The sequence below is a fragment of the Microtus pennsylvanicus genome, chromosome 11 (genome assembly GCF_037038515.1).
Source record: "Microtus pennsylvanicus isolate mMicPen1 chromosome 11, mMicPen1.hap1, whole genome shotgun sequence".
NCBI lineage: Eukaryota > Metazoa > Chordata > Mammalia > Rodentia > Cricetidae > Microtus > Microtus pennsylvanicus.
In genome coordinates, this window is record NC_134589.1 from 360,417 (window position 1) to 386,847 (window position 26,431).

Here is a 26,431-nt window from a genome sequence, read left to right on the forward strand (position 1 = left end):
AGGCACGCCCAGGTCTTAGACAAGGACAGGTGATAGAGGAGGTGCTGAGAAGGAAAGACAATGGGGAGAGAGCAGGCCACACCAAAGCAGAGGAAACAGTGTGAGAAAAATAATAGTACATGATATATTCTTCTACGGCACAGGCAGAAAAGAAGCCCATAGGACACCAGGCTGAGACAAGAGGCTGGCAGCCTCCAACCATACCCAGCCTACCTCCCACCATGACTACCAACAAGGTGGGACACAAGGCACATAAGGAACATAAAATTTCATAAGAAATTTTAACTACATGGCTTTATTATTAGGGAAATAAATTGAGATGGTTACAAGAATAGAAGGCACATGCCAGCACCAGCTTCTGCACAGAGGCTACCATTTTCTCATCAGGAAGCCAGTTTCTTCAGACAGAGCCTCCTACCCTACAAACCTGAGCACAGCTCTCTATGCCTTGCAGGAGCAGTCAGCCGCCATTGCTTTCATGGCCACGTGTGCTAATACTGAGAATTCCCGCATCAAATTCCCAAGCAGAGGTGTGCGGATTACTTGCCAGCCCTTCCCATCTGTGCCCCCTCGGTGCTGTTGGGACCCTCACCTGCTGCAGATGGCCCCTGAGAAGGAAACCTGGAAGGGCACCCAAGGCTGAGGAGAAGCCACAGCGGGTCATCTCCTCTGGGCTCTGGAGCTCAGCAAGGTACTGTGGAATCAGTTCCCCTAAAAAGAAAGAAATATTTAGAAGTGGCCTGTGTCTAGTGGTGCCCCACAGAAATACAAGTTAGATGTGCAAGGTGAACCAGGACAATGATGCAGACATACCTTCAAAGTGATAGATAAGCTATAAGGAAATTTGTATAAGGTGGTTTTAAGGTTTCCTTAAGATTTTTGTTGTTGTTATTGTTGTTTTTTAAGACAAGGTTTCTCTGTGAAATAGTCCTGGCTATCCTGGAACACACTCTGTAGAATGGCTGGCCTAGAACGCACAGAAATCTGCCTGCCTCTGCTTCCCGAGTGCTGGGATTAAAGGTGTGCACCACTACCACTAGGTTCCTAAGATATTTTTCCTTTATGTCTGTGTTTTCTTTGTTTGTTTGAGACAAAGTCTCTCTATTTAAACCAGGCTGGTCTTGAACTCATAGTGCTCTCCTCATCTGGCATTAGGGAAATGTACTACTACTAAACCTGGCTTTTATAAAGAATTTTAACTACCTGTCTACACTATGACCCCTGCTATAGGCCCAGCATACAGCACACTTACTCTCAATGGTAACATCTGCCTCCCCAGCCTCCTTCATGTAGTATTCGTAGCAGAGGGCGGCCAGGGCCGAGACAGCTGCCTCCTAAAACAGAAGACATGAGTGATAAAAGGGTCTAAGAAGTCCTCAGCCACAGATGCGCGAGCCACTGCAATCTGACAGTGATTATGTTTAAAAACAAATTAAAGTATGTCATTGCCACACTGTTTCTCTAATAAATCTTCTGACTTTCCAGTGTGTCTACCAAACCTGTCAGATGTATCAATCACCTTAAATTCTATGCACTAGTAAGCCTAACGTGAGAACTCTATTTCTTCCAAACAGTACAATTCTTATGTATTCCTATATGGCACAGTTAATATAAGACAAAACATGCTTCTCTTCCCAGCAGCAGCAATGTGGGGATTGAGTGTCTGTTTACAAGGACAAGGGGCTCAAGGCGGCCCTGGTAGAACCTGGTGTAGGGAACAGGAGGGTCCACTGGCATCCCGCACAGAAGTGTATGCAGAACAGAAAGGGTGAGGAACCAATTTTAACCCCAGTAACCCTGATGGAGACGGGATGATGCAGGGTCACACAAATCAGAAGGTGGCGATGTGGCATCTCCCTAGCTCCCCACCTCCCCTCTGCAAGAGATGACTCAACCTCAAATCAAACCTTCCATTCCACCCCTCCCCAACTGAGGAAGGGCAGGGAGAAGATCAGCATGGAGTCCCTCAGAACATCACAGAGTTGCGACACACACTAATTAAGCAACAAAAAATACGATCATGGCCAGTGGGACTCGATTATGGACAGTTTTCAAAGAAAATTCTGAGATATCAACCATGAGACCTCCAAATTTAACCAGGCAGACTGTATTTAACCAGGAAGAATTCCACAGAAACAAAAGAGAAGGAAGTGCAGGACAGGCAGGGGCTCATGCTTCCGCACCTTGTCTGGCACGTCAAACATCAACCATTACAGCCCACGGCCTAGGAAATGGGCTGTATGTCACAGCTCCGATCCCGAAAGATGAACATAAGCGAGCATCTAGTTGCTCAATCTCGTCTTCATGTAAATACTTTCCCAACCTGACCTACGGCTACCAGAACTCAGGTGTGACTGGACACGTTATCACTATTAAAATAGAGAAGAAGACTGGTAGAAATAAAAAGTATATAGTGAGGAAGGGTAAAATTCCTGGTTACCATGGTCACTCTAGGCTACCTGTGTGAACCACGCAGACCCGAAGATGGTGCTGCAGACTGTGAGGTTAGTGCATGAAAGGACCACTGAGGCAGGCGCTATGGACAACAGGGGAGAGAAATCCCGCGTGGCATACCTTGATCTGCTGTCGGGAATGGCTGGAAACAAGGTGAAGACTTCTAAGAGTGTCGTCTATCAGCCACTGCCAACCATCTGGTGAAAAAGCAAAGACGATGACTAACCTGCCTCAGAGTCCTCAGCCGACATTCACAGCAACAGACATGCATCCTGGAGAAGCTCCAAAGTGAACATTCCCAGACCGCGTAAAAGTCCAAGGGCCCCAGTTCCAGGAGGAAGCCCACTTCAGGCTGCTAAAAGTTAGCTCCCCCACACCCTGCTGCTGCCACCACTGTGTAGAAAATGCCATTCCCTGTAAACCAAAGACTTGCACATCACGATAGAGAACTCCTCTTTTGTAACAGCTGCAAGCTTTAAGACATTTTTTAAAGATTTATTTATTTATATATTCATTTATTATGAATACTGTGTTTTGTCTGCATGTGTGCCTGCATGCCAGAAGAGGGCACCAGATCTCATTACAGATGGTTGTGAGCCACCATGTGGTTGCTGGGACTGAACTCAGGACCTCTGGAAGAACAGTCAGTGCTCTGAACTACTGAGCCATCTCTCCAGCCCAAGTGATCTTATCTTATCTCTTTCTCTTAGACAATCTTTCCTGGTCCTGTACAACTTAAACCTAACTTCAACTATATCTAATAAATGGACTGGAGATATGCTTGCTCTCTGTTCAGCTAAATAAAATTAGTAACTTTAAACGAGGCTAGAGCAGACTTGAGGGAGACTGCCCTCTGTCTCAGCAATGAGAACCATCTGGGCAATAAATAAGTACCAGGCAAGGAATGACCACAAATTTCCAGGACTGGAGACCATGGTGGCAGGCAGAGCCACAGCTAAGAGCACCAGTAGAGGATTCCAGAAGAACTTCCCACTTCCCTGTCCTTTCTAGAAGAGGGTGGCAGGAGGTGGCAGCAATTCCAAGACAAGATGTACCAATACTGCGGCCCTTTAAACTTCACCCCACCCCAACGAGTTCATCTCTTATTCTGTAACCCGAATAACAGTATTAAGAAAACGTTATCTGTGTCACTGAGGAAAGCACCTACCGATAACGGTGTCGCCTTTAAAGGGCATTCTGGAAAGTGACAAATTCTTTATTAAAATGCACACTGTGGAAAAAGAAAAAAAATTATTTTCCAAAAGTGTATAACCAACACCTAACTCTTCCACCCACCTTCATGCTGGCCAGGCCATAAGCAAATCCAGGCTATCTCCCCAGATGGACATCAGGAAGAAGATACTCCAGACCTAGAGTGATGACCCCTCTTAAAAAGACCTGTGGGAGCCAGCATGGTGCATTTAATTCTAGCATTCAGGGAGAGAGAGGCAAGTGGGTCTCTGTGAGTTCGAGGCCAACCTGGTCTACAAAGTTAGTTTGAGGAGAGCCAGAGCTATTACACAGAGAAACCCTGTCTTAAAAAACCAAAAAGGAGGAAGAAAAAGAAGGAAAAGGCCGGGCGGTGGTGGCGCACGCCTTTAATCCCAGCACTTGGGAGGCGGAGGCAGAGGCAAGAGGATCTCTGTGAGTTCGAGGCCAGCCTGGTCTACAAAGGGAGTTCCAGGACAGGCTCCAAAGCTACAGAGAAACCCTGTCTCAAAAAACCAAAAAAAAGAAAAAAGAAAAAGAAGGAAAAGAAGGAAGGAGAAGGAGGAAGAAGGAAGGAGGAGGAGGAAGGAGGAGGAAGAAGGAAGAAGAGGAAGGAGGAGGAAGAAGAAGGAAGGAGGAAGAGGAAGAAAGAGAGGGGGGAAGGAAGGAAGGAAGGAAGGAAGGAAGGAAGGAAGGAAGGAAGGAAGGAAGGAAGGAAGAAAGGAAGAAAGAGAGAGAGCAGGCTGTGAGGGACAGTCCAGAAGACATCTATCTCCCCGAGTATAGTCAGAGTCCACTTGGACTTGCAGAGCAGTTCAAGGGTCAAACAGACAGTTCTGACCGGTCTCAACTAGGGCTAAACCAGCACACCAAAACCTGCTTCCCCCGCCCTGCCCACACACACACCAGACTAGGATATCAGCTGCCAATGTGGCCAGTTCTGGCCAGGATATCTGGAGATACCCTCCTAGACAAGCCAGGAAGAACCTGGGTTTTCTATTACATTCAACTAACTGGGAATATTCATCTGATTATGCTGTGAGATCCCTGTGGACACTAACACAGGATCTGATTAACCATTCTGCAATCGTATAATGCTTTTGTACACTGTAAAGATCTGTTACTTGTATTGGTTTAATAAAACACTGATTGGCCAGTAGTCAGGCAGGAACTATGGGCGGGGCAACCAGTCTAGGAAAATTCTGGGAGAGGAGAGGCTCAGTCTGCAGCTGACACTCAGATGCAGAGAAAGCAAGATAAGAAGGACTTACTGATAAAAGGTACCAAGACACAGGGCTAAACATAGATAAGAATTATGGGTTAATTTAACTTGTAAGAGCTCATTAACAATAAGCCTGAGCTAACAGGCCAAACAGTTTATATATTAATATAAGTCTCTGTGTGTTTCTTTGGGACTGAACGACTGCAAGATCAGGCGGGACAGAAACTTCTGCTTACACCATCCCTTACTCCACAGAACTTAGTATAAAGAGAAAATCTGCAGCTGACATACCCCCAGATCCACCACAGCTACCAGACCTGTGGTATGCAAAACAAATCAGAGCCCCAGAGCTGGGAAATGGAATAACTGGACACAGCAGAGCATGTGCACAGACCACATTCACATCTTCCTGGGACAACAGCAAGCCAGGCCCTAGCAGGATCTCCAACAGAAAGAACTGCTACCCCTTGGTATTTGGGGGCCTGGCCTGACCTCAGAGTACTCTTCCCCCATACTGGAATGAAGGACAGCAGTTTCTGGCCCCAGACATACCTGCTTGTCTCATAAGCTCTCCTCCCAGACCCCTAAAAAACAAAAGGAACAAACAGTTAAAATCTTTTATACATAAAACATGCAACACCCCTCCAAGCAACAAAAACTTCAGGTACCAAAAACTGTAACAGTGGGGGCTGGAGCGATGGCTCAGAGGATAAGAGCACTGGCTGCTCTTCCAGAGGTCCTGAGTTCAATTCCCAGCAACCACCTGGTGGCTCACAACCATCTGTACTGAGATCTGGCACCCTCCTCTGGTGTGCGGGCAGAATGTTGTATACATAATAAATAAATAAATCTTTAAAAAAAAAACTGTAACAGTTTCAGTTAGGGACATAGTCTGCCCAAAGTGTGGGGTACATTTCTGGCAAGAAACAAAAATCTGTGGCAAGATCATCCTCTGGCAGACGATCGTCCTTTGAGCTGTCAAAGGAATCTTGGGCATCACTGATAAATCACACAGAACCAATCTTAAACGCTGCTTAACCACACTTCACAACAATGCCAGGGTGACCACTGTGCAGTCCAAAGCAGCGGGACACTAATGTTCATCATCACCCAGCCTGCCTGCCAGAAGCCACCCAACCTGGAATGCTAGCAAGCAGGAGCTGGGAAAACAGTACTGGCTTTGGAGGCTCCGGCTTCTGGCCCCAACAGTAACAAGATCTGCCTTAAAATTAGGAAGCCAGCTGGGCAATGGTAGTGCAGGCCTTTAATGCCAGCTCTTGGGAGGTAAGGACAGGTGGGATTGCTGTGACTTTGAGGCCAGCCTGATCTACCAGGAGTGAGTTCCAAGACAGCTGGTGCTGTTACACAGAAAACCCTGTCTTGAGAAAAATAAAAAACAAACAATTAGGAAGCCAGAGAATACATGTGCTACACAGCAGACTTCTAACACCTCAGGCACCACCACATAAGTCACATGGGCAGATGTGGGTGAAGCCCTGATGGAACCCCTGGATGTCCTGTGATGACAGGCTCAAAAGAGACAGATGCTTAGCGGGTGAGGCCATGAAGGTCAGAGCCTGCAGCACAGACACAGAGAGTGGCACGGAGCTCTCTGTGCCAGGAAGAAAGAAAACAGAAGAAGAGGGCAAGATGCTTCTCAGCTACCCAGGCTGAGAACAATCTTCATCAGCTGGGAAGGAAAGGCCATAGCAGGGTCCTCATAGCGGCTGTAAATCAGCAGCAGGTTAGCACTGTTCTAAACAACCCAAGCTATGATGCTGTCTTGAAAGTGTTTAAACAAAACCAGAAAAAGTGTGCGTGTGTGTGTATGTATATGTATGTGCGTGCGTGCGTGTGTGCGTGCGTGCGTGTGTGTGCACGTGCAGGCACACGTGCATGTATTCCAAATCCAGAAATGTAAATTTTGGGGAAGATGGGAATTTAATGAAGAACTACCAGGAAAACAGGACTGCAACTAAAGAAATCAACAACCCAGAAATGTTCAAGCTGATAAAGTTCACACGAGGTCACTAATGCAGCTATCGTATCCCTCGTATTGTCTAAAAGGATGGAAGTAAATGTAAGCAGAGAGAGGACGGAAACTGGGGGAGAAGACACAGAGTGATGTGGGATCCCCTGTGTATGTTGTGATACCATTGGTTAATAAGGAAACTGGCTTGACCTGATAGGGGAGAACAGAGCTTGGGGGGGGGGGAACTAAACTGAATGCTGAGAGAAAGAAGGGCGGAGTCAGAAGCCATGTAGCCCCACCGGAGACAGAACTTTATCTGGTAAGCCACTGCCAAGTGGCCATACACAGATTAATAGAAATGGCTTAAATTAAGATGTAAGATCTAGCTGATAAGAAGTTCGAGTTAATAGGCCAGGCAGTGATTTAAATAATATAGTTTCTGTGTGATTATTTTGGGGCTGAGCAGCCAGAAATGAAACAAGCAGCCTCCTTCAACAACAACAGAGAACATGAAGAACACTTTAAGAATTTGGATATGTAAAAGAAAAACTGTGCCAAATGTAGTTAACAAAAGATTAAAAAGAGCAGAAGAAAAAATTTAACCTAAAACAACAGGAAGCAGGTCTGTGGTACCAGGAGTTGGGGGAGTACTCAGGGTGGTAGTTACAGGCTATGACTCTGTAAAAGCATCCCAAACCTTACAAAATTAAAACTGATGAGCTTTATCATAAAGTTTAATTAATCTACAGGATAAACAGGATAGGAAACCCCTATATCTGTCTTCCAACACGCAGATGAGAATAATAATGAATACACATCTGAAGATCTAGACACCAGGCTAGGGCCTCCCCGAGCCTCTCATTGCCAGCGACCCTGCTGGAAAATCAGTCTGACCCCTATATCACTCAGAAATACAGTGTGACTGCCAGCATCCACACAGGGGTCTAGGAGCCTATCTGGGGACTGAGATGGCACTTCTTTGACACCTTGTGGCTTTCCACAAGCTCTCCAAATAAAATCACATTGTTCTTCCAAATCTCTATACTATTTTAAACGGTCTCTTCTGTAGCTTTAGGCAAACACTGCAAAAATTAAATACATTTTTAAAAAAATTATGTGTATCGATGTTCTGCCTGCGTGTGTATCTGTGCACCATCTGCATGTCTGCTGCCTAGGGAGGTCAGAAGAAGCACTAAATCCCCAGAATTGGAGTTACAGATGGTTGTGAGCTGCCACGTGGGTGCTGGGAATCGGACCTTGGTCCTCTGGAAAAGAAGCCAGTGCTCTTAACTGTCATCTCTCTAGTCCTCCAAATTAAATTGTTTTAGTACGTTTTCTGGGGGTCATTTTATCCTACTGCTGTAAAAAATAAAAAAAATCAAGGCATTTTTATTCAGACCTGGACAAGGTTTAGGAACAGGTCCTCACTGAAAGAAGTGGTTAATATGGTGAGACTTGTGTGACCGAGAGTTCTAACAGGATACTCTCAGCTCCACAGAAGCTCTCGGGCACTGCATAGCTCACTGTGTGCACCTACCATCACTACCTACTCTTAAAGGTTTGGAAAGCAGTCAATAAGACACACAGGAAGTGAGGCTTCCCACTTGGAGAGTACAGGACAGTAAGTGCTCAGCCCCACGCCACAAAAAGAAATAACACAGCAAGAAATGAAACAGAGTGGGAGGAAAACGGGGAACTCCTGTGTCTAACAGAACTCAGATCCAGAATATACAGAGCTCTGACTGCTCAACAAGAAAAGGAAGCGGTGAGTATTTAAGAAAGCGAACGAGGGCTGGATGTGGTGGCACACACCCTTAATCCAGCCCTCAGAAGGCAGGCTTGAACTCTGGGTTTGAGGCCAGCCTGATCTACATAGGGAGTTCCAAGATGGCCAGGACTATGCAGAGAGACTGCCTCTCAAAGGGGAAAAGGGATGAATGAATGGTCACTCCGCAGGAGACCACAGGATGCTCAATACCATGTAGTTACTAGGGACACATAAACCACATTCTCAAACAAGACAGGAACAATGATCACGACTACAGTATGCCACTGCAGACCACAAACACTCAGGTGTGGAGTTGGTTGGGACACAGGTTAAGGGCTGGGTGATCTGCAAAGAAATCTTCTAGTTTCTTGAAGATACACACCTGCTGAATGACCCAGGAAAACTATTCCTCATATACACAAGGAAAGGGACACACACGTACACACATGCTGATGTGCCCAGCAGCTTCATTCCACACTGCACCCTGAGCTGAGATGACACCCTTCTTAGGAGTAAACGTGGACAGAAAACACAGGTATGATGGAACCACAAAACAGGGAAACTGAGGCAGGTGAGCTGCCGGTAGAAAAGGGCCAAGGGTAGTGGTACATTCTTCCAGCACTCGGGAAGTGGAGGGAGCTCTGCAAATGCAAGGCCCGCTGGTCTACACAGTGAATTCTAGACCTGCCGGGGCAAGACAGTGAGGTCCTCCTGTCTTCAAAAAGAAAGGGAAATCCCTGGACTGGTGAAATGGTTCAGCAGTCAAGAACTCCAGCTGCTTTCTAAAAAATCCAAGCTCAATTCCCAGTGCCCATGCAGCAGCAACCATCTCAAAGAAACCAGACACCTTCCAGCCTCCTTGGGCCCTGCATGCATTGTTGTCCACAGACACAGGCAGGCAGAGCATCAATATGCATAAAATAATTTTTTTAAAAGACCACAATGAGGCATAGTAAGAACCTACCTAAAATAAAACAAAGCAGAAAAACAGCATACACACTAACAGGAATAAATCCCAAAAACACACTGGAGAAAACCAGACCTAAAGGCTTTACATATCATCCCATTTGCACAGACTGCAGAGACAGAGCACTCGAGGTGGTAGACCCAAGAGTCAACAGCCTCCAAAAGCAGAGAGGCAACCCAAATGGGCAGGACACAAGTGTCTTCAATCACAGAACTGCCAAGGGTACACTGAACTGTGGGGTGCCATGACTTGCGACTTCAGCTTCTAAAATGCCTAAAGACACCAAAGAGTTGCAGCTTCCACGCCCTTGAATCCTGGGCTAAGTGGCAGCTGCATATCTTCAAAGTGAACATTTAACAGTTCACAAAGTTAAAAATGTTACAAAGTTACAATGCTACAAAGTAAACATGTAACAGGACAGATGAAGTTAGCTATTAGCTTAAAGGTACAACAAGGGGTAGCAAAATAGCTCAGTAGCTGAAGGTGCCTTCTACCAAGGCTGACAACCTGAGTTCAATCCCTGGGAAAGCACAAGACAGAAGGAAAGAATGAACTCCTTCAAGTTGTCCTTTGACCTCCACCATTGCACATGGGACGTGTTTTATACACACGCACATACACACCACACACATACATGCATGCATGCATGCACACACACGCACACATATATAATGTAAGTGCTTCAGTAAACCAGTTGTTACAGACAACACACATTTCCATTACACACATAAGAAGTTTTACTCTGTAGGCTTACCTATAGAGATGCCGATCATAAAGCTAAAATTAAAGAATGAAAAGTCAGTTATTTAAGTTATTTAGGTTAATTTGTCATGCATTAAACGGTGGCTATCAGCAACAGAATGACGACAAGGTGACAAATTTGAGCTCTTAGTTGCCAGGGAGCCAGTCAGGAAGGCCAGAAGACAAAGGCCCACCTCATCCTGGCCTCGGTTACGTTTTTCAGGTTCATTTCCCTAAAGGGAAACTGAGGCACACAGACATGAAGAAAGAGGGTGGCCCCTTTCGTCCTGGCCCACTGATCACCACTGATCAAAACTCATCATGCCAAATGGCTCTGGTGTTTTCTGTCTTCAGAAAAACTCAAAAGTAATTTAGTTCATTGTTAGTTCCACCAAACTCTTCAGACATACCAGAAATTCCTACAAAAACTAAAAGCAGCATCCCTGTTACTACCCACATTCCTCAGAAACAGGAAATCCTGGTTCAGAGGACACAGGGGCTCCATTTTCTCAGCCTCTGCATGGGGCTGCCACCCTCCCCTCCACACCTCACTTCCAATACTGAGCAAGGATGCCAGGCTCTGCTTCAAAGCAAAAAATGTTAAAACTAACCAAATGGCCTCATCACAGTCATTATGATCTAAGACAAACCGTTATTATAAAAAGAGGAATAGAAAAATATTTGCAACCGGAGAGGGTACTCAGGAATGTGGAGAAATCTTAATTCCTGGAAAATACCCTGGATTCATACTTTGGTGTGGGAGGTCCTTCTGTCTGTATGTTGTTGCTTTTATCGGTTAATGAATAAAGAAACTGCTTTGAACCTATGGCAGAGCAGGGCTGGAGCCGGACGAAACTTTACCCGTAAGCCACAGCCATGTGGCGATAGAAAGATTACTAGAAATGGGTTAAATTGAGATGTAAAAGTTAGCCAATAGGAATCTAGAGCTAATGGACCAAGCAGTGATTTAATTAATATGGTTTCTGTGTGGTTATTTTGGGAGTCTGGGCGGCCAGGAAACAAACAAGCGGTCTCCTACAACAATACTTTTTTATGTCACAGAAGGTTTTGAGAATCTCCAAATCCCAGAAAAGTATACATGCTTCCCATTCCCTAAAATGTACATTTGGGATTAAATTTCAGGAGAGTGGAGATTAGGACCTCAGGGTCAAAGGTAGAAATGAAAGGCCGTTGTTTTATGGGTACCCAACTCTCCAGAAGGACATCTGATCCCTCAGCTGGGAACTCCTATTAAGGACCAATGAGACACCAATACTGCACTGAGACCCACTGATTGTGATACCCATCCAACAAGATGGCTTCTGGCCCCAGAAAACAAGTCTAGTCCAACTACCAATTCCAGATAAACTCCCACAAGGGTAATGTTGGTGGAGAGAACCCATCATGTCCTGGTCAACGAGGTAAGCAGACCCTGTCCAGGTGGAAGAGGTTCAGACAGACCACACAAACCTGCTGGTGGATCTGCTTCAGGCTCTGCACTGACTTCTCATCCAGATAGTCTGTGATGGGCCTGCAGAAAGAGAAGCACAGCACTGAGTTCAACAAGGGTGAAGCCAGAGCTCAGGTTCACAGTGAAGAACACACAAACTCAGAAAGATCAGCCTTGTCCATGCTCCCACAATCCCGGGAGATCTCCTACTCCTGCTTTTATGAAAGCTGTGCTGAGAGCTGGAGAGATGGCTCAATGGCACTGCTGCTAAGCCTGGGACCCACGAGGTAGAAAGAAAGGACTGAGTCCCCTTCAGGACTTCAGGTCGTCCTCTATCGTCTACATCTGCATCACGGCAAACTCATGCCCACACGTGTGTCTGTAAGTTCAATATTTTTATATATATGCACATTTTTGCCATCATGTGTATGTGTACCATATGCATGACCAAGGCCCATGGAGTCCAGAGAATGTACTGGGAATCCCTAGAACTGGAGTCACAAAGATCTGTGAGCCATCACTCGGGGGCTGGGAACTGAACCCGGGTCTTCTGCAAATGTTCTTTACTACTAAGCCATTGTCTCCAGGCATTAAATTTAATTTAAAATAGAAAAAAAACAAATAATAAGAACATAAGCAGAGAAGGGAAGACACCCACTATCAATCTCTAGCCTCCACATATACACATACACATATGGACAAGTATATATCTGTACACACATGCACACACGCGCATGCACACACACACAATGCTGGTTTCGGCAGCTGGGTGCTATCTTTATGCTCTGACCTATAGCCAGTTTGCTGAAGACACAACCTTATGATCAGGACTGAAGTACCCTTACTGAACACTGGGCCCCTGCTGACACCGTGGAAGTCCCCTACAGTGACATGCTCTGAATTAATGCTGTAGATTGAGCTATGGCATGTGCCAGGCAGAGCCAAGCAGTGTCAACTACCTGTGGTGCCACTGTGTTTCAGGCCTAACTATGCACAGCCACAAACACCCTGGGGATCTGATATCTATTACTTGCTAGGCTGAGCTTTGTGGTAACTAACTCCAGCTCCCTGGAGATCTAGTCTGCTAGGTGCTAGGCAGAGCCACACAGAGCCCCGATGCCCTGGAGGTCTGAAATCTCCTTTGTGTTGAATAGAACCATGTAAAGTCCAACACCTTGAGGCCTTGTATAAACCCAACATCTTGGGAATGCATCTCAAAGGTACCATGTCATCACCATGTGCCTTTCACCAAGGACAGCAAGGTCTTCAACATTAGGTGACCATTCCACCCATACAGATTGTGAGCTGTGTTCTGAGGCCAAGGGACAATCAACCTCCTTGGGGCTGACAGGTAGGAATGAGGTCCATGCTGTCACCCTGACCCAGGGAGCCACCTACACACAGGAAATGACTTAAGTACAAGTTTCAAGCTTGAACCTAAGGGCAGGTCATAGATGGCACTGTGTCTATAAGATCTTATTTTTGAGGAATCAATTGCACAGTGACATAAGGAAATTACACAGCTCTTGGAATGCACCACGGTGCATGGTCCTGAGTTTTTGCTTTGTAGTTATATTATAAATAAAGCCAATGTGTGGGGGCGGGGGAGATTCCCAAAGGAAACTTCCAAACTTGTCTTTTTTTTTCTTTCTGGGTTTTTCTCCAGACAAGGTTTCTATGTGAATCTCTAGCTATCCTGGAACTCACTCTGCAGATCAAGCTGGCCTCGAACTCTGAGATTCGCCTACCTCTGCCTCCCAAATGCTGGGATTAAAGCTGTGTGCCACCACTGCACAGCCCAAAGTAGTTTAAATTACTCAAGTGACAAATGGGGACTGAGGAGATGACGCCTTGCCACACAAGTCAAACAACCTGAGTTCAGATCCTCAGAACCCAGGTAAAAGCCAGACACAGTGGTGCATCTGTACATACCCCCAGAGCATCATCTGAAGCTCACAGGCAGCTTGGTGAGCCGCAAGGCGGACACCATCTTCAACAAGGGGGACCATGAGGAAGACGTTCAAGGTTTCCTCTGACATACATGTGCTCTGTAGCACACACGTGTGCAATGATACACATTCACACACGGAATGGTAACTGAACTGCTCAGTGCCACCCCTGAACAGGTGGTCATTGCTCTTGCTGTCTGAGTCCTTGGGATGAAGAGGGAAATCTAAACAGCAGAGGCAGCAGAGGCCCCTTACAAATGCCAACCAGCAGCCCTTCCCTGATAAGAGAGAGTAGTCCTAACCACCGACAGCCTCAACATACAACGGAACCCAAAACACACAAATGATCAACCATCAGAGCAGACACACTACTCTCCAACCCCAAATCACTACTGTTACCTAGTTTCCCAGATGACATCTCCTACCTGTTGCTCTGTGAAACCAGCTTGTACAGGGCATAGGTGATCTCTGCGCAGGAGAGGATGGCACCATGTCTGGTGTGTAGATCTGAGCTCAGTGTCATCAACAATAGTGCCGGGAAGACTGCAGTGGTCAAATTGGAGAACACACCCGGGACAACTCATTACTCAGAAGCATTTCCTCTGGGGTTGGTCAGGGTCAGCACCCCTGTTTCTGGTGGGCAGAGATCTCTTCTGGGCAACCAGAGCAACGTGCTAGGGCACGGCATATAAATCAGTACATGCACACAGGCCCCGGGATGCCCAGTGATATCACATCTGCAGATTCTCCCATCTGCACCTCTGCCCCACAGATGGTGGTAGCACTCTGCCTGAGGACAGCAGGCAGATCAAACGCCACACAACCATAATAGGTGACAGGCACTTCCATCCTTCCCAGTGAGATAAAACCTCAGCCTCTGGTGTTTAGGGAGGAGAAGGCAGAACAGCTCCAAATTCTAAGTCACACCAATCTAAAGGCATTGACAACCGCTGAATCCCCCATCATTTTAACCTACACAATGCAACCCACAGACTCCTTGTTTTGTGGATATCACCTGTGCTGAACGCCACCCAAAGCTGCCTCTGTACAAACACATTGTGTTTGTCTTGGTACTCTATCCTGGTTTAGCCTACAGCCTACTCTTCAGCAACAGACATAGGACGTCATCTTCATCTACTATGAGAACAGCACATCTTTCTGCTGTGTATGTGCACACATATGCACACAGTACACTTGTATGACGGCCGTAGGAAGTGGAACGCACACCTACCATGAGAGGCCATGTACTCGGGTACTTGTGGGGCCAGGTTGTGCAGCGCTTTTGCAGACAGTTCTCGGATGGCCCTGAGAAGTAACAGTAGCTGTTATAGAGGGGTTTGCACACTCGCTCCTATCGGCTTTATTCAGCAGCCCTGAGATGGAAGCACCCAAGGATCTATCAACAGATGATATATAAGAAAATATGGTAGATACAGACAATGGAATATTACTCAACCAAAAAGGGAGAGAATTGTGACACTTGCTATGACAAAAATGACTGTTTGTAGCTAGTAGGTTTTTCTACTAACTTTTGTAGAAGGCTTCTTTTGTAAGGCTCTAAAGTTAAGGACTGTTTTAATTTTTAAGGGTCATATATATGAGTCAGAGACCCAAAGCATTAACTATCTGTCCCTTTAAAGAAAAAGCTGATAGCCCATACACAGCAGATTCAATATCATGTTACATTTTAAGACATTTATGAAACATTTCATAATGATAAACACATCAGGAAGATTAAATATTAGAGGTATACATGTATCTAAAAAGAAATCCAAATCAAAACACAGGAAAGAACTGACAGAATTAGACAATATCAGATTTCAAAAGTTCAAAAACTTAAGCTAACTCATGGATTGCATATTTACAATGTAGTTTTAAATGTCTTGTTGGCTCGTAAACTAATATAAAAGGCAATTTAATTTTAACCTCTGGCTGGGCAAGCCTAGGTGCTCTTCTCCCCATAAGAGAGCTAACATCCCATCTTCCTGTATACCTGGTACATAACGTCCTGAAGGAAGGGAAGGTTACCTGGCAAGTGGTCACAGCTAGCCCAAGTGAACGACACGGAGGCTTGGGCCAGAGGCTCCCCGCTCTGGAAAGTCCAAAGCAGACTGCACACAGCTATACAAGTATAGCCGCAGCCAACGAACATTTGCAAGGCTTTGGTCCTTGGGAAGCTGAATCAGAGTCTTTCAACCACAAAGACCCGCTCTGACACTGGGCTTTGGAAGGGGCACCGCGATTATACTACTAATTCCCCCAGCATTTGCCCTGTGTTGGCTGACCAGGCCTACCTAGAAATGGTATCAAAACACTGACAGGGCTTACATCTAGGTTACAGTTGCCTTTCTTCTTTGAAGACACATTTACCTACCTATGAAATACCACGATGGCCCCAAAGCTGCCACTGTCATTATGAAAACTACCACTAAAGTCTGCTCGGCTCTTAGGTGACAATATATAAGATACCTAGGGAGGCCAAGCAGAGCAGAATCGGTATGGAGGCCGGTCAAACGACCAGGAAGACCAGGCTATGCCAGCTGCCTGGACTGCCCTGTCCTCAGGCGATAGCTTCCCTGTTACATATGACAAGCGTATTCAGCAATAATTATTTACGTCTCAGGATTCCCTGACCAACAGCTCCAGAAGTGAAACTAGACAGACCATTAACAAGCATGCCACACACAGGGACTGGGATTTTCATTGCTTATCAGAAATAATTATCTTAAAATAGTTTATCTACAATGAAAAAATACACTCGTGACTTACAAGTTCAATTAAACTTCTCCTGTTGGGGGAAAAAGGGGAATTTTCAGAGAATACAAAACCACAAAACCTACCCATCCCAATGGTTGATTTTCATGGAAACCAAGTGGTCAATCATCGGCTTGGTGTACTCTTGGAAGCTAGCAATAAACACACTGAAAGACATAATATTAAGATCTCAAGAAAGGGGCAAATATGAGCAGGTACAATGACACATGTATAAAACTCTCTTAAGCCATTATTTTATGTATTGAAGCCAGAACCCGTAGCATAAATTCTAATTGGTCTTAATAAAAACCTGGAGTCAGCTATCGGGGTGAAAGCTGAAAGATCAGAGAAGCAGAGCAGCCAGCCATTAGTTCTTACGGAATCCTCAGACCAAGGGGCAAGCTTGTCCCTATGAATCCACAGACTGAATGCCGTCTCTTCGAAACAGCATTTCAGATTGAATGCTCAGGCTGAATGCCCCAAGCTCCTGTCTCCTCCTGCCTTATATTCCTCTCTCCACACAGCCATATTACTCCTGTCTCCACCTCCCCAGTGCTGGGATTAGATGTACGTAATCCCAAATTCTGAGCTCTGTGTGAGCTCTGTTTCTCTTTTAGACAGATTCCAATCTCATGTAGCCCAGGGTGGCCCTAAACTCAGAGATCCATCTGCCTCTGTCTCCTGAGTGCTGGGATTAAAGGTGTCTGGCACCACTGCCTGACTTCTATGGCTAACTAGTGGCTTAACTCTGCACGCTGATCTTCAGGCAAGCTTTATTTGCTAGATCACAAACAAAATATCACTACAAGAACCTTCATGTACTACTCTTGAGAATGCAAACTAAAACAATTACACTCAAAAATAGTTTGGCCATCCCAGCACTTGGGAGGCAGAGGCAGGCGGATCTTTGTGAGTTTGAGACCAGCCTGGTCTACAAGAGCTAGTTCCAGGACAGGCTCCAAAACCACAGAGAAATCCTGTCTCGAAAAAGAAAAAAAAAATTGTTTGGCCATTCCTTCAAAAGTAAAATGTACCTACCAGATGACCCTGTGTTACTCAAGGCAGCAGAGCATCCATCCAGAAACCATGCCCACAGCTCAGCAGCATACCCAGGGCTGTGACTGGGAGCAGCTCTCTGTGCTCATGCAGCTGATGGAGAGGCAGACTGCTTATTCATCCATGCCACAGGAATGGGTTTTTTGTTTGAAGCCTGGGTTTTACTACATACCCCCCTGGCTGACATGGAATTTGCTATGCAGCCTAAACTAGTCTCAAAATCACAAAGACCAGCCTGCTTCCCAAACACCGGAATTGAAGGCATGCATCATCAAACCTGGCTTTTTGTTGTTGTTTTAAAGATTTTTCTCCATTTGATTTGGCTTTTTGAACTTTTCAGAATTACACACGAGTACTGTATTTACATCATTTTCATTCCACCCTCTCCCCCCAACACCTTCTGTCCACCCTCTGACTCCTTTACAATTTCATGACCTCTTCAACTATTAGTGAGTGGGTATGAATAAACACAACCTTCCAAGTACTGCTGGTCTCATTTAGTGTGTGTTCCTTTAATAATACTTAAGGCTGACCGCTTGGGGCTGGATAACCTACCAGGGGGCTTGTCTCTGGAAGAGAGTGATTCTTCCTCTGTCAGCAGCCAATAATTGCCTACAGCTCCTCTAGATGAGCCTTGTGAGTTTCCCCACCTACACTGGACTATGATCTGGGGGGGTTCATAGTACAGGTCTTGTTTATTGTTTCCTGGGTACAGTGCCCTGTCATATACAGAAGATATGATCAAGGAAGATGCTCTGGTCCTCGGGCTCTTACAATCCTTCCACCTCCTCTTCCATGCTTCCTGAGCCTTAGCTGTATGAGCTGTGTTGTGGACAAACCTACTGAGGATGGGTACCAGTGATCAGTTGTTCTCTGCATTTTTACCAATTGTGGATTTCTATGATAGATTCTCTGCTGAAAAAAGCTTTTTGATTTTGGATGAGAGCTGTATTTATCTGTGGATATACGGACAGATATTTTGAAAGCAGTTGGCAATTACACTGGTTCAGAAAAGGTAACAGTTGTAGGCTCTCCTTTAGGGGGACCTCACCAGCCAGGGCAGCTTGGCGAGGTTTACAGTACCTGATGTGGATACAGTTCCTCCCCTCTTTGAGGAGGCCTTAAGTCCAATTAAATTATTGTTCAAGTGCCACTGTGTGCCCTGGGTATTTTCTGCTGTGCTGATCACTGTGGTTCACAGACTTTTCAGCTGCATAGAATTATTAATTGCTTTTCTGCCTGGGCAGCCTGCACAGCACCTTCAGATACCATGAAAGCTAGTCCTCAGGATTATTCCAGGTTAGTTCCAGCTCAATTCCTCCAAGTCCCTTTCCGAAGTGTGCTGCTAAGGGCAGCAGCAAAAACCTATTAACTCTGGGAGTCTCTTGTAACTTTCCTGACCAGAAACTCAAAAGGAGAATTCCCATGCCTGACACTGGGGTTTTTGTTACATACTGTGGTCAGGATGAGAAATGTCCCCATGGTCTCAGGCACCTGAGCAGCTGGTTCCCAGGCGGCAGCGCTGCTTTGGAAGGCTTAGGTTAGACCAGCCTCGCTGGAGGAAGTATGTCACTGGGGGTGGGTTCCAAGAGTAAAAGTCCTCACCCACTTGCAGTTCACTCTGCTTCTTATATATGGTTGAGGTGTGAACTCCAGCCACCATACCTGCTGCTTGCTGCCATGATGGAATCTTAGCCCTCTGGAACCTTAAGCCCAAATCATCGTGTTCTTCGATAAGTTGTCTTGGGCATGGTGTTGTATCACGGCAACAGACAAGTAACTGATACAGTCGATGGCTCTTGGGGGAAGCAGTACCACCAAGTGTTATCACGTCATTATTGCATACATGTATGTACGCAACACACTTCTCTATTGTTCATAAATGTTTATGTAAACATAAAATGCTTCCCTGTGGATTTTCCCATCATCCTTAGTGTCATTGTTTGCTCGTGTTGCCTTTAAAGTCCTTGGATTCTTTGATGATGTTAATGACTGTCCTTTTAAATTCTGTATTCTTGGTTTCATTTTGGTAATTCTCACTTCTATAGAACTGGTGGATCGTGGTGGGTGGTGGGTGAACTGGAGCAACAGAGGTGACTTCAATTCAGAAATAAATAAATGGAACATACTGGATCTGCTTGGGGTAGTGCGCAAGTTGATTTACCTGTCTATGCCTAGGGAATGTGAGGCTGCCATGGATGGCCCAGAGTCCTAAGCAGTCACCAAGGCAGGCCAGCATACAGGCTGTACGACTAAGTCTAAGCCTTGGGGTGGGGATAGCACAGGCCAGCAGAGTTTCAGGAACTCTCCAGACTAAGCCAGCACACAGGATGTGCAACCCAGACTAGGTCTGTGGGTGGGGAAGGTGTAGGTGGGCCGGGGTCCAAGGAACTCACCAGACTGGATCAGAGCACAGGGTGTCTGACCCAGGCTAGGCCTGAGGGTATGTATAGTTTGGGTAGGCTAAGGGTCAGACAGACCCAACAGATCCTGGTGCATAGGATCTGTTTTTGTTATTTTTAGTCATTTAATGTGTTACAATCTGTTAGTATAAACTACATGTGTGTGGGTCCCTGAGGAGGCCAGAGAAGTGTGCTGGATCTCCCGTAGTTTGAGTTACAGGCAGCTGTGAGCCTTCTGACTTAAGTATTGGGAACTAAACTCAGATCTTCTGCAAGAATAGCAATATTCTTAACCAGAGTCCTCTCTCTTGAATTTCTTGACACAACACATAAAATGAACAAACTACAAAACAATTATCCTAAGGGAAAAAAATTAAACAAATTCACATTTGTTTAATATATAACAGAAAAATAACTTGGTGATGGTGCTCACAACCATTACCCATCTGGCAGTTTAAGTATCCTCCTCTGTCAGCAACAGCAAGCTTCATACTCTGTATGCCTGTAACATGCGTTAACTACACATCAGTAAGGCTATGAAAAGTGTACAGAAAAATAGGCACGGTTGTCAGTTTACACTAAAAAATATAAAGGAAACAAAACCCAAATTTAAAAAAAAAAGGCCTACATTTGCCTAGGAACATCACTAAAAAAGAAATAAAAATCCAGTAAGCACATGGAAATATGTCCAACACAGGTCATAAGCAAAGATGAAACGCTCTGAATGGTAAAATGTTCAAAGACAGGCGCTACTGATCTCAGGAAGGTATGGAGAGGCCAATGTGAGTGTGGTTTACACATTCACAGTCCTGTACAGAGTAAAATCGCCACAAATTCTCACGCCCTTGTGTAACAGAATTAAATACACATTCACATAAAGATTTCTAAGTGTTTACAAGTGCCTTATTCGTCAGAATAACAAATTGAAAAATGCTAACCACTGACCAGCAGGCACCCGGCAGGCAGGCACCCGGCAGGCAGGCACCCGGCAGGCAGGCAGGCACCCGGCAGGCAGGCAGGCACCCGGCAGGCAGGCAGGCACCCGGCAGGCAGGCAGGCACCCGGCAGGCAGGCAGGCACCCGGCAGGCAGGCAGGCACCCGGCAGGCAGGCAGGCACCCGGCAGGCAGGCAGGCACCCGGCAGGCAGGCAGGCACCCGGCAGGCAGGCAGGCACCCGGCAGGCAGGCACCCGGCAGGCAGGCAGGCACCCGGCAGGCAGGCAGGCACCCGGCAGGCAGGCACCCGGCAGGCAGGCTACATGCACCACAGCAGCATGGACACACACAACACACAATACAGAGGAATCGCGGTGTTCAGTGGAAGAACTCAGACAAGGGAAAGCTCACTCTTCAAGTAATACGAGAGAACACAAAGCACCTGCACTCAGAGAGAGGCAGAACAGATCGCAGAGAGAGTGGGAAGCCTCTGCACAACGGTGAAAGTATAGTTCCCTGGGAAGGTACACTGTCAGCACCTGCTAAACTGTACAATAATGAGAGACACACTGTAGGGTGCAAGGGAAACGGAAAAAAGTTACAAGGCTGAGGGTACAGCTCAAGGTGTGAGAGCTCCCCTCGCAAGCTTGAGGGTACGGGTTTCCTCCCAGAACCACTGGAAAACAGCTCTTAGAAACAACAAGGCAGGGCTTAAAAACAATCTATAGGTGGGATGGATCTAATTTAGAAAAAAAAAAACTAGAACCATGTAAGAAGTTAAAGTATTAAAACACAAACTTAAGCTCTAAGAAAAATGTCTTTCAGGAAAAAAAAATAAAAGTCAAAGCAAACAAACAAAACACACACACGCACAAAGTATCTTCTGCTGGTATCACAGCAGACTTCCTTGAAATAATCAAATTCTTCCACTCAATAAGGACATCCATCCATAAAAAAAATCACCAGGAGCATCAAGGGCAGTGCATACTCAACCTCCAGAAGCTAAGTTCAATGCAGGAAATGAAAAAGAATTTAATGCATCTGCCAAACAACTACCGAGGGCTTACCACGGTCAGGAGCTGAAGGACCCACTGTGGACAAGGCAGCCCTGAAGACTACCTAGGGCTTGCACACGGTATTAAACAAGCACTCTGGTGAGAGCATGCCAGGGACCACAACTTCACTTTTGATATTTTCATGTATAACACACAAGTAAAAAGTTGTTATCAACCATGCAGCATTTATGAAGACTGACTGGCCCCAAGGATCTGCTGAGATCAGTGTCCAGACATAGATTGCTGTGCTTCTACTCTCAGGAAACATATACTAGCTAAACAGTGGACCAAAGATGCCCCTCACCTAGCCAGCCAACCTGCCCATATGCAAAATAAGCAGACTCTCAGTAAACTGTTAACAGGAACTCCTGCATGGGACCAGGAGATGGAAAGAAGAAATAAGTGGCTTTTCCTAGGAGATAGGAATGGGGCCACATCATCAAGGACCTTGGCTGCAAGGTTCTATGGCTTGTCCCTTGCATACACAGAAGCCAGGTTCACACCCAGTCAGCAACGCTAAAGCCTGCAGCAGGGTCACGGAAGGGCAGGATTCCAGAAAAGTGGACAAATAATTTGTGCCTCACAGAAGAAGGGAGCAGAGAGAGGAGACCAGACCACCAGAGGCCACTCCTATCTCTGCCACCAACTAGCTGTGACCTTATGGAAGACAAGCCTGAACCTTAGCCCAAGGCAGCAATGAAGCCATAGGTAGCATGCAGGGTACTGGGAGGGGGGAGACAGACACAAAGGTACAGGAAGGGAAAGGAGCGAGCTAGCATAATCTAAGGAAGATGTCAGATGCCAGGGCGGCGGGACAAAGCATTAAATGGGGGTCAGGTAGCCAGGGACAGGAGGAGGACCAGAAGGGGACACATGTTTGAAGCTGATGAGGGATGTGTAAATGGCAGAATTAAGCCACTATGAGGACAAGAAACGGAACAGAGATGATGGTTTAGGCAGGTGGAGGCACTCCATCTTGAGGTCGCCTTGCTTTGAGTGACTTAGAGGACACAGTATATGAGATTCCTGGAAAACAAACTACTAGATAATAAAAAAGGTGACAATTTTTCAAACGGTGCTCAAGGCTGGAGATGTTGAGAAACTGACAAATGGACTGAGAAAATGGCCTGGCAGAAAAACACCGCATCCAGTGGCCACGGGGTTAAATCACATAGACCAAAGTTCTTCACCCAGTTAACAGACAGACTTTGGTATGTCCACAGGGACAGTAACAACAGTGACAACCCAGCCACATTCCTATGAGGCTTTGTGTTCCATTCCCATGAAGTCCAGGGGTGAGAAACCTGAGGACAGAGCAGGCAAGGCAAACCTTGGTGGACGTCTGGCCACTTCCTAGAGGTAGACACGTCCTCCCTGAGGACCATGAAAAGATTCTGCTTTCCAACTACTCACTTGCCCATGACCCACACGTTACACAAATGCATATTTAAAACTACAGTACAACTGTATGTTATGAAACATGTACTTTTTTTTAAAGGTTCTGACACAAAAGCCTGCAGGACACTGAAAGAATATATCAGTCCAGTTAAAAAATAATACAAACTGTTGTATTATTGTTGTATAATATGACGTTTTCTTCTTTTGGTTTTTTGAGGGGTCTGCCACCCAGCTCCCAAATAAATCACGTACCCGGAGGCTTATACTTAGTTATGAAAGAACAGCCTTAGCATGGCTTGTTACTTGCCAGTTTTTTAAAAATTATCTGGACTACCTTTGGCCTCTGAGCTTTTATCTTTCTCTATTTCTATACCTTTCTCTCCTTGTTACTCAAGACTTGCTGTGTAGCTGGTGGCTGGCCCCTGATGTCCTCCTCTCCTTGTTGTCTGGCTCCTCCTTCTCTTTGTCCTTGGTTCTCCTTCTATTTATCCTCTCTGCCTGTCAGCCCCGCCTATCCTTGCTCCTGCCTCGCTATTGGCCGTTCATCTCTTTATTAAGACCATCAGGTGTTTTAGGCCCAGTAACACAGTTTCACAGAGTTAAACAAATGCAGCGTAAACAGAAGTCACACACCTGAAAATAATATTCCCCAACAACAAACGATACCTCCAAACATTCTAGAGTTATTTCATTTGTATTTTAACAAATAAAACTTGCCTAAAGATCAGAGAGTAAAACTGCCACACTGGTCAGCCCAACAGACCAGGCAGTGGTGACACACGCCTTTAATCCCAGCACTACAGAGGAATATAATATGGGAAGAGAGGCTCTCAGTCTCATTCTAGGGTTCCTAGAGGCAGGACCACCATTTCGGACTTAAGTGGAAGTAAGAGCCAGTGGCTGGCTGTTTTACTTTTCTGACCTTCAGGCTGAACCCCGATATCTGTCTCTGGGTTTTTATTAATCATGCTACAGAACATCTGAGAAAGAATATGAAGAATCCTCAAATTCCCACCAGGCACAGAGCCGAGGGCCACGGGCGTCACTATGTCCTTCACCATGTGAATGCTACAGATTTGCTCACACCACGATACATCAAGACATGTGCTGAACACGCATAGTCTACCATGCGTCTTCAACACACAAAGGTGAGCACCAGCTCTGGGTCTCACCTAATATCTTCCCAAGGGACCTTCCTCCACTTTTGATTATGGTCCACAGAGCAGAACACCTAGCTCAGAGGAAGCTCCTCTGTAATAGCCTGGATCCTATCCCAATTGAGGACTGTCCCAGGCCCCCAAATTCAACACAGACAGAGCAGAGGGCCCAGCCTTTCCCAGTACCCATCAAGCACGTAGTCCCTTCCTTAAATCCTCATCGTCTAGTACCCCAATACCACTTGCTTCGTGGACCAACTTCCAGATGACTTTCCATTCACCACACAGTGCTGAACAAGCATATTGCATTTGGGAGTTGTCTTAGTTTGGGTTTCTACTGCAGTGACAAACACCAGGCCCAAACCAACGTGGGGAGGGAAGGGTTTACTTGGCTTACACTGCCACAGCACTGTTCATCGTCAAGGAGTCAGGACAGGATCCCAAACAGGGCAGGAATCCGGAGAAAGGCGCTAATGCAGAGGCCATGGAGGAGTGCCGCTTACTGGCTTGCCCCCATGGCTTGTTCAGACTGCTTTCTCGTAGAACCCAGGACCACCAGCCTAGGAATGTCAGTACCTAAAGGGTTTGGGCCCTCCCCAATCAATCACTAATTAAGAAAATGCTCCACAGGATTGCCTGCAGCCAGATCTGTATGGAGACATTAATTGTGGTTCCCTCCTCTTGGATGAATTTAGATTTTAATTGACAATAAAATTATCCAGCACAGGACCTCGGAGCACACTATGTCCCTGCTTGACCCCACACCTGGCTCTCAGTCACGGCCTTCTACAAGCCCAGCACCTGCTATTATCCCTGTAAATCCTACCCTCCAGGATGTAGTCAGGGAGATGAGACCCTGGTCAGAGGCCCTGTGCGAGGAGGCAGTGAAGCCTGCTAATGGGTGGTCCTCAAAAGACAGCAGCTGGTCTGCATCACATGGGCCCAAGGTGCTGGAGAAGAAGCGTGCTGGGGCTAGGTCACACTCTTTGTATTTTTACAGAATGGAAGTAATAATATGGTTAAGTTTTAAACTGATGTAGAAGGAAACCTTAGCAACAAGTAGAATTTTTCTAAGTCCAACTTAACTACCATCTATTTTACCTAGGAAACTCCAGAAAAGGGGTCACAGAACTTCACATACAAAATCGAAGCGCTAATACTCAGCAAACAAAGAACACATGGACACGAGACATGAAGCCCTGGGCCGAGGGGCAATGGCATGCAGCTGTGGGCACGCGTGGTTACAGGCTTCCTGGGGAAGGGGTTGGCCACTTTTTGATTTTAGTTATTTAGTTGTTTGTTTGTTTAAAGTCTGTCAAGGCTGGTTATGGAGACGTGTAAATTCTGCACGGTCTGCACAGCAGGGCTGTTAGGAAATCTACCCCCAGGGCATAAAATAATCAGGAACTTAAAAAAAATGTACTTGGCATGTCTCTCCTAACTCACATCAACTAAACTACTTCATGAAGCATCCCCTTTTCACGTTAGCATTACAGTGCAAAACTAGTCCCTAGTACTTAAGTTATGCAAGTAAAAATAATTTGATGTGATTTCTGAAAACAGCAGGTAAGGGTATTAAATATTTATTTCTTGACCTGATTTCTTAATCTATCTTACTGATCTGATAATCAGATAATTTCAACTTGGACACACTTTTTTTATTGAAAGAGAAAAAATGTACAGTCCTTTCGAATCCAAAATGTCATTTTGAGAGACCAATACATTTGTTACACCTGGTGGGAAGGACACGTGTAACTGTGTCTGTGGCTACTCCCCGTATGGTACCAACCCCCGACAGTGACGTGTGAGCACACACGTGTGTACCACGGAGTATAAAACTGGTCTGCAAACACTTCAATTTGTCCTTCCTACAACATAAGTTATGTTCACACCAAGGAGACCACAGTATAATGAACCAGGGAACAGCAGAAGCTGATGTTT

At 45.8% G+C, this 26,431-nt stretch overlaps 1 protein-coding gene across 1 annotated transcript in view; it reads right to left on the bottom strand.

The window, feature by feature from the left end:
* Nucleotides 1-26,431, bottom strand: part of Tbcd (tubulin folding cofactor D) — a 162,197-nt gene that overhangs the window by 17,508 nt on the left and 118,258 nt on the right. Inside the window, exons 18-27 of the mRNA XM_075989722.1 lie at nucleotides 16,573-16,653; nucleotides 14,964-15,037; nucleotides 14,158-14,275; nucleotides 11,804-11,864; nucleotides 10,347-10,369; nucleotides 5,438-5,469; nucleotides 3,623-3,685; nucleotides 2,575-2,651; nucleotides 1,253-1,334; nucleotides 593-711 (exon numbers count right to left, since the gene is read on the bottom strand). Coding sequence (XP_075845837.1) covers nucleotides 593-711; nucleotides 1,253-1,334; nucleotides 2,575-2,651; nucleotides 3,623-3,685; nucleotides 5,438-5,469; nucleotides 10,347-10,369; nucleotides 11,804-11,864; nucleotides 14,158-14,275; nucleotides 14,964-15,037; nucleotides 16,573-16,653 — 730 coding nt within the window. The remainder of the gene's footprint in view (nucleotides 1-592; nucleotides 712-1,252; nucleotides 1,335-2,574; nucleotides 2,652-3,622; nucleotides 3,686-5,437; nucleotides 5,470-10,346; nucleotides 10,370-11,803; nucleotides 11,865-14,157; nucleotides 14,276-14,963; nucleotides 15,038-16,572; nucleotides 16,654-26,431) is intronic.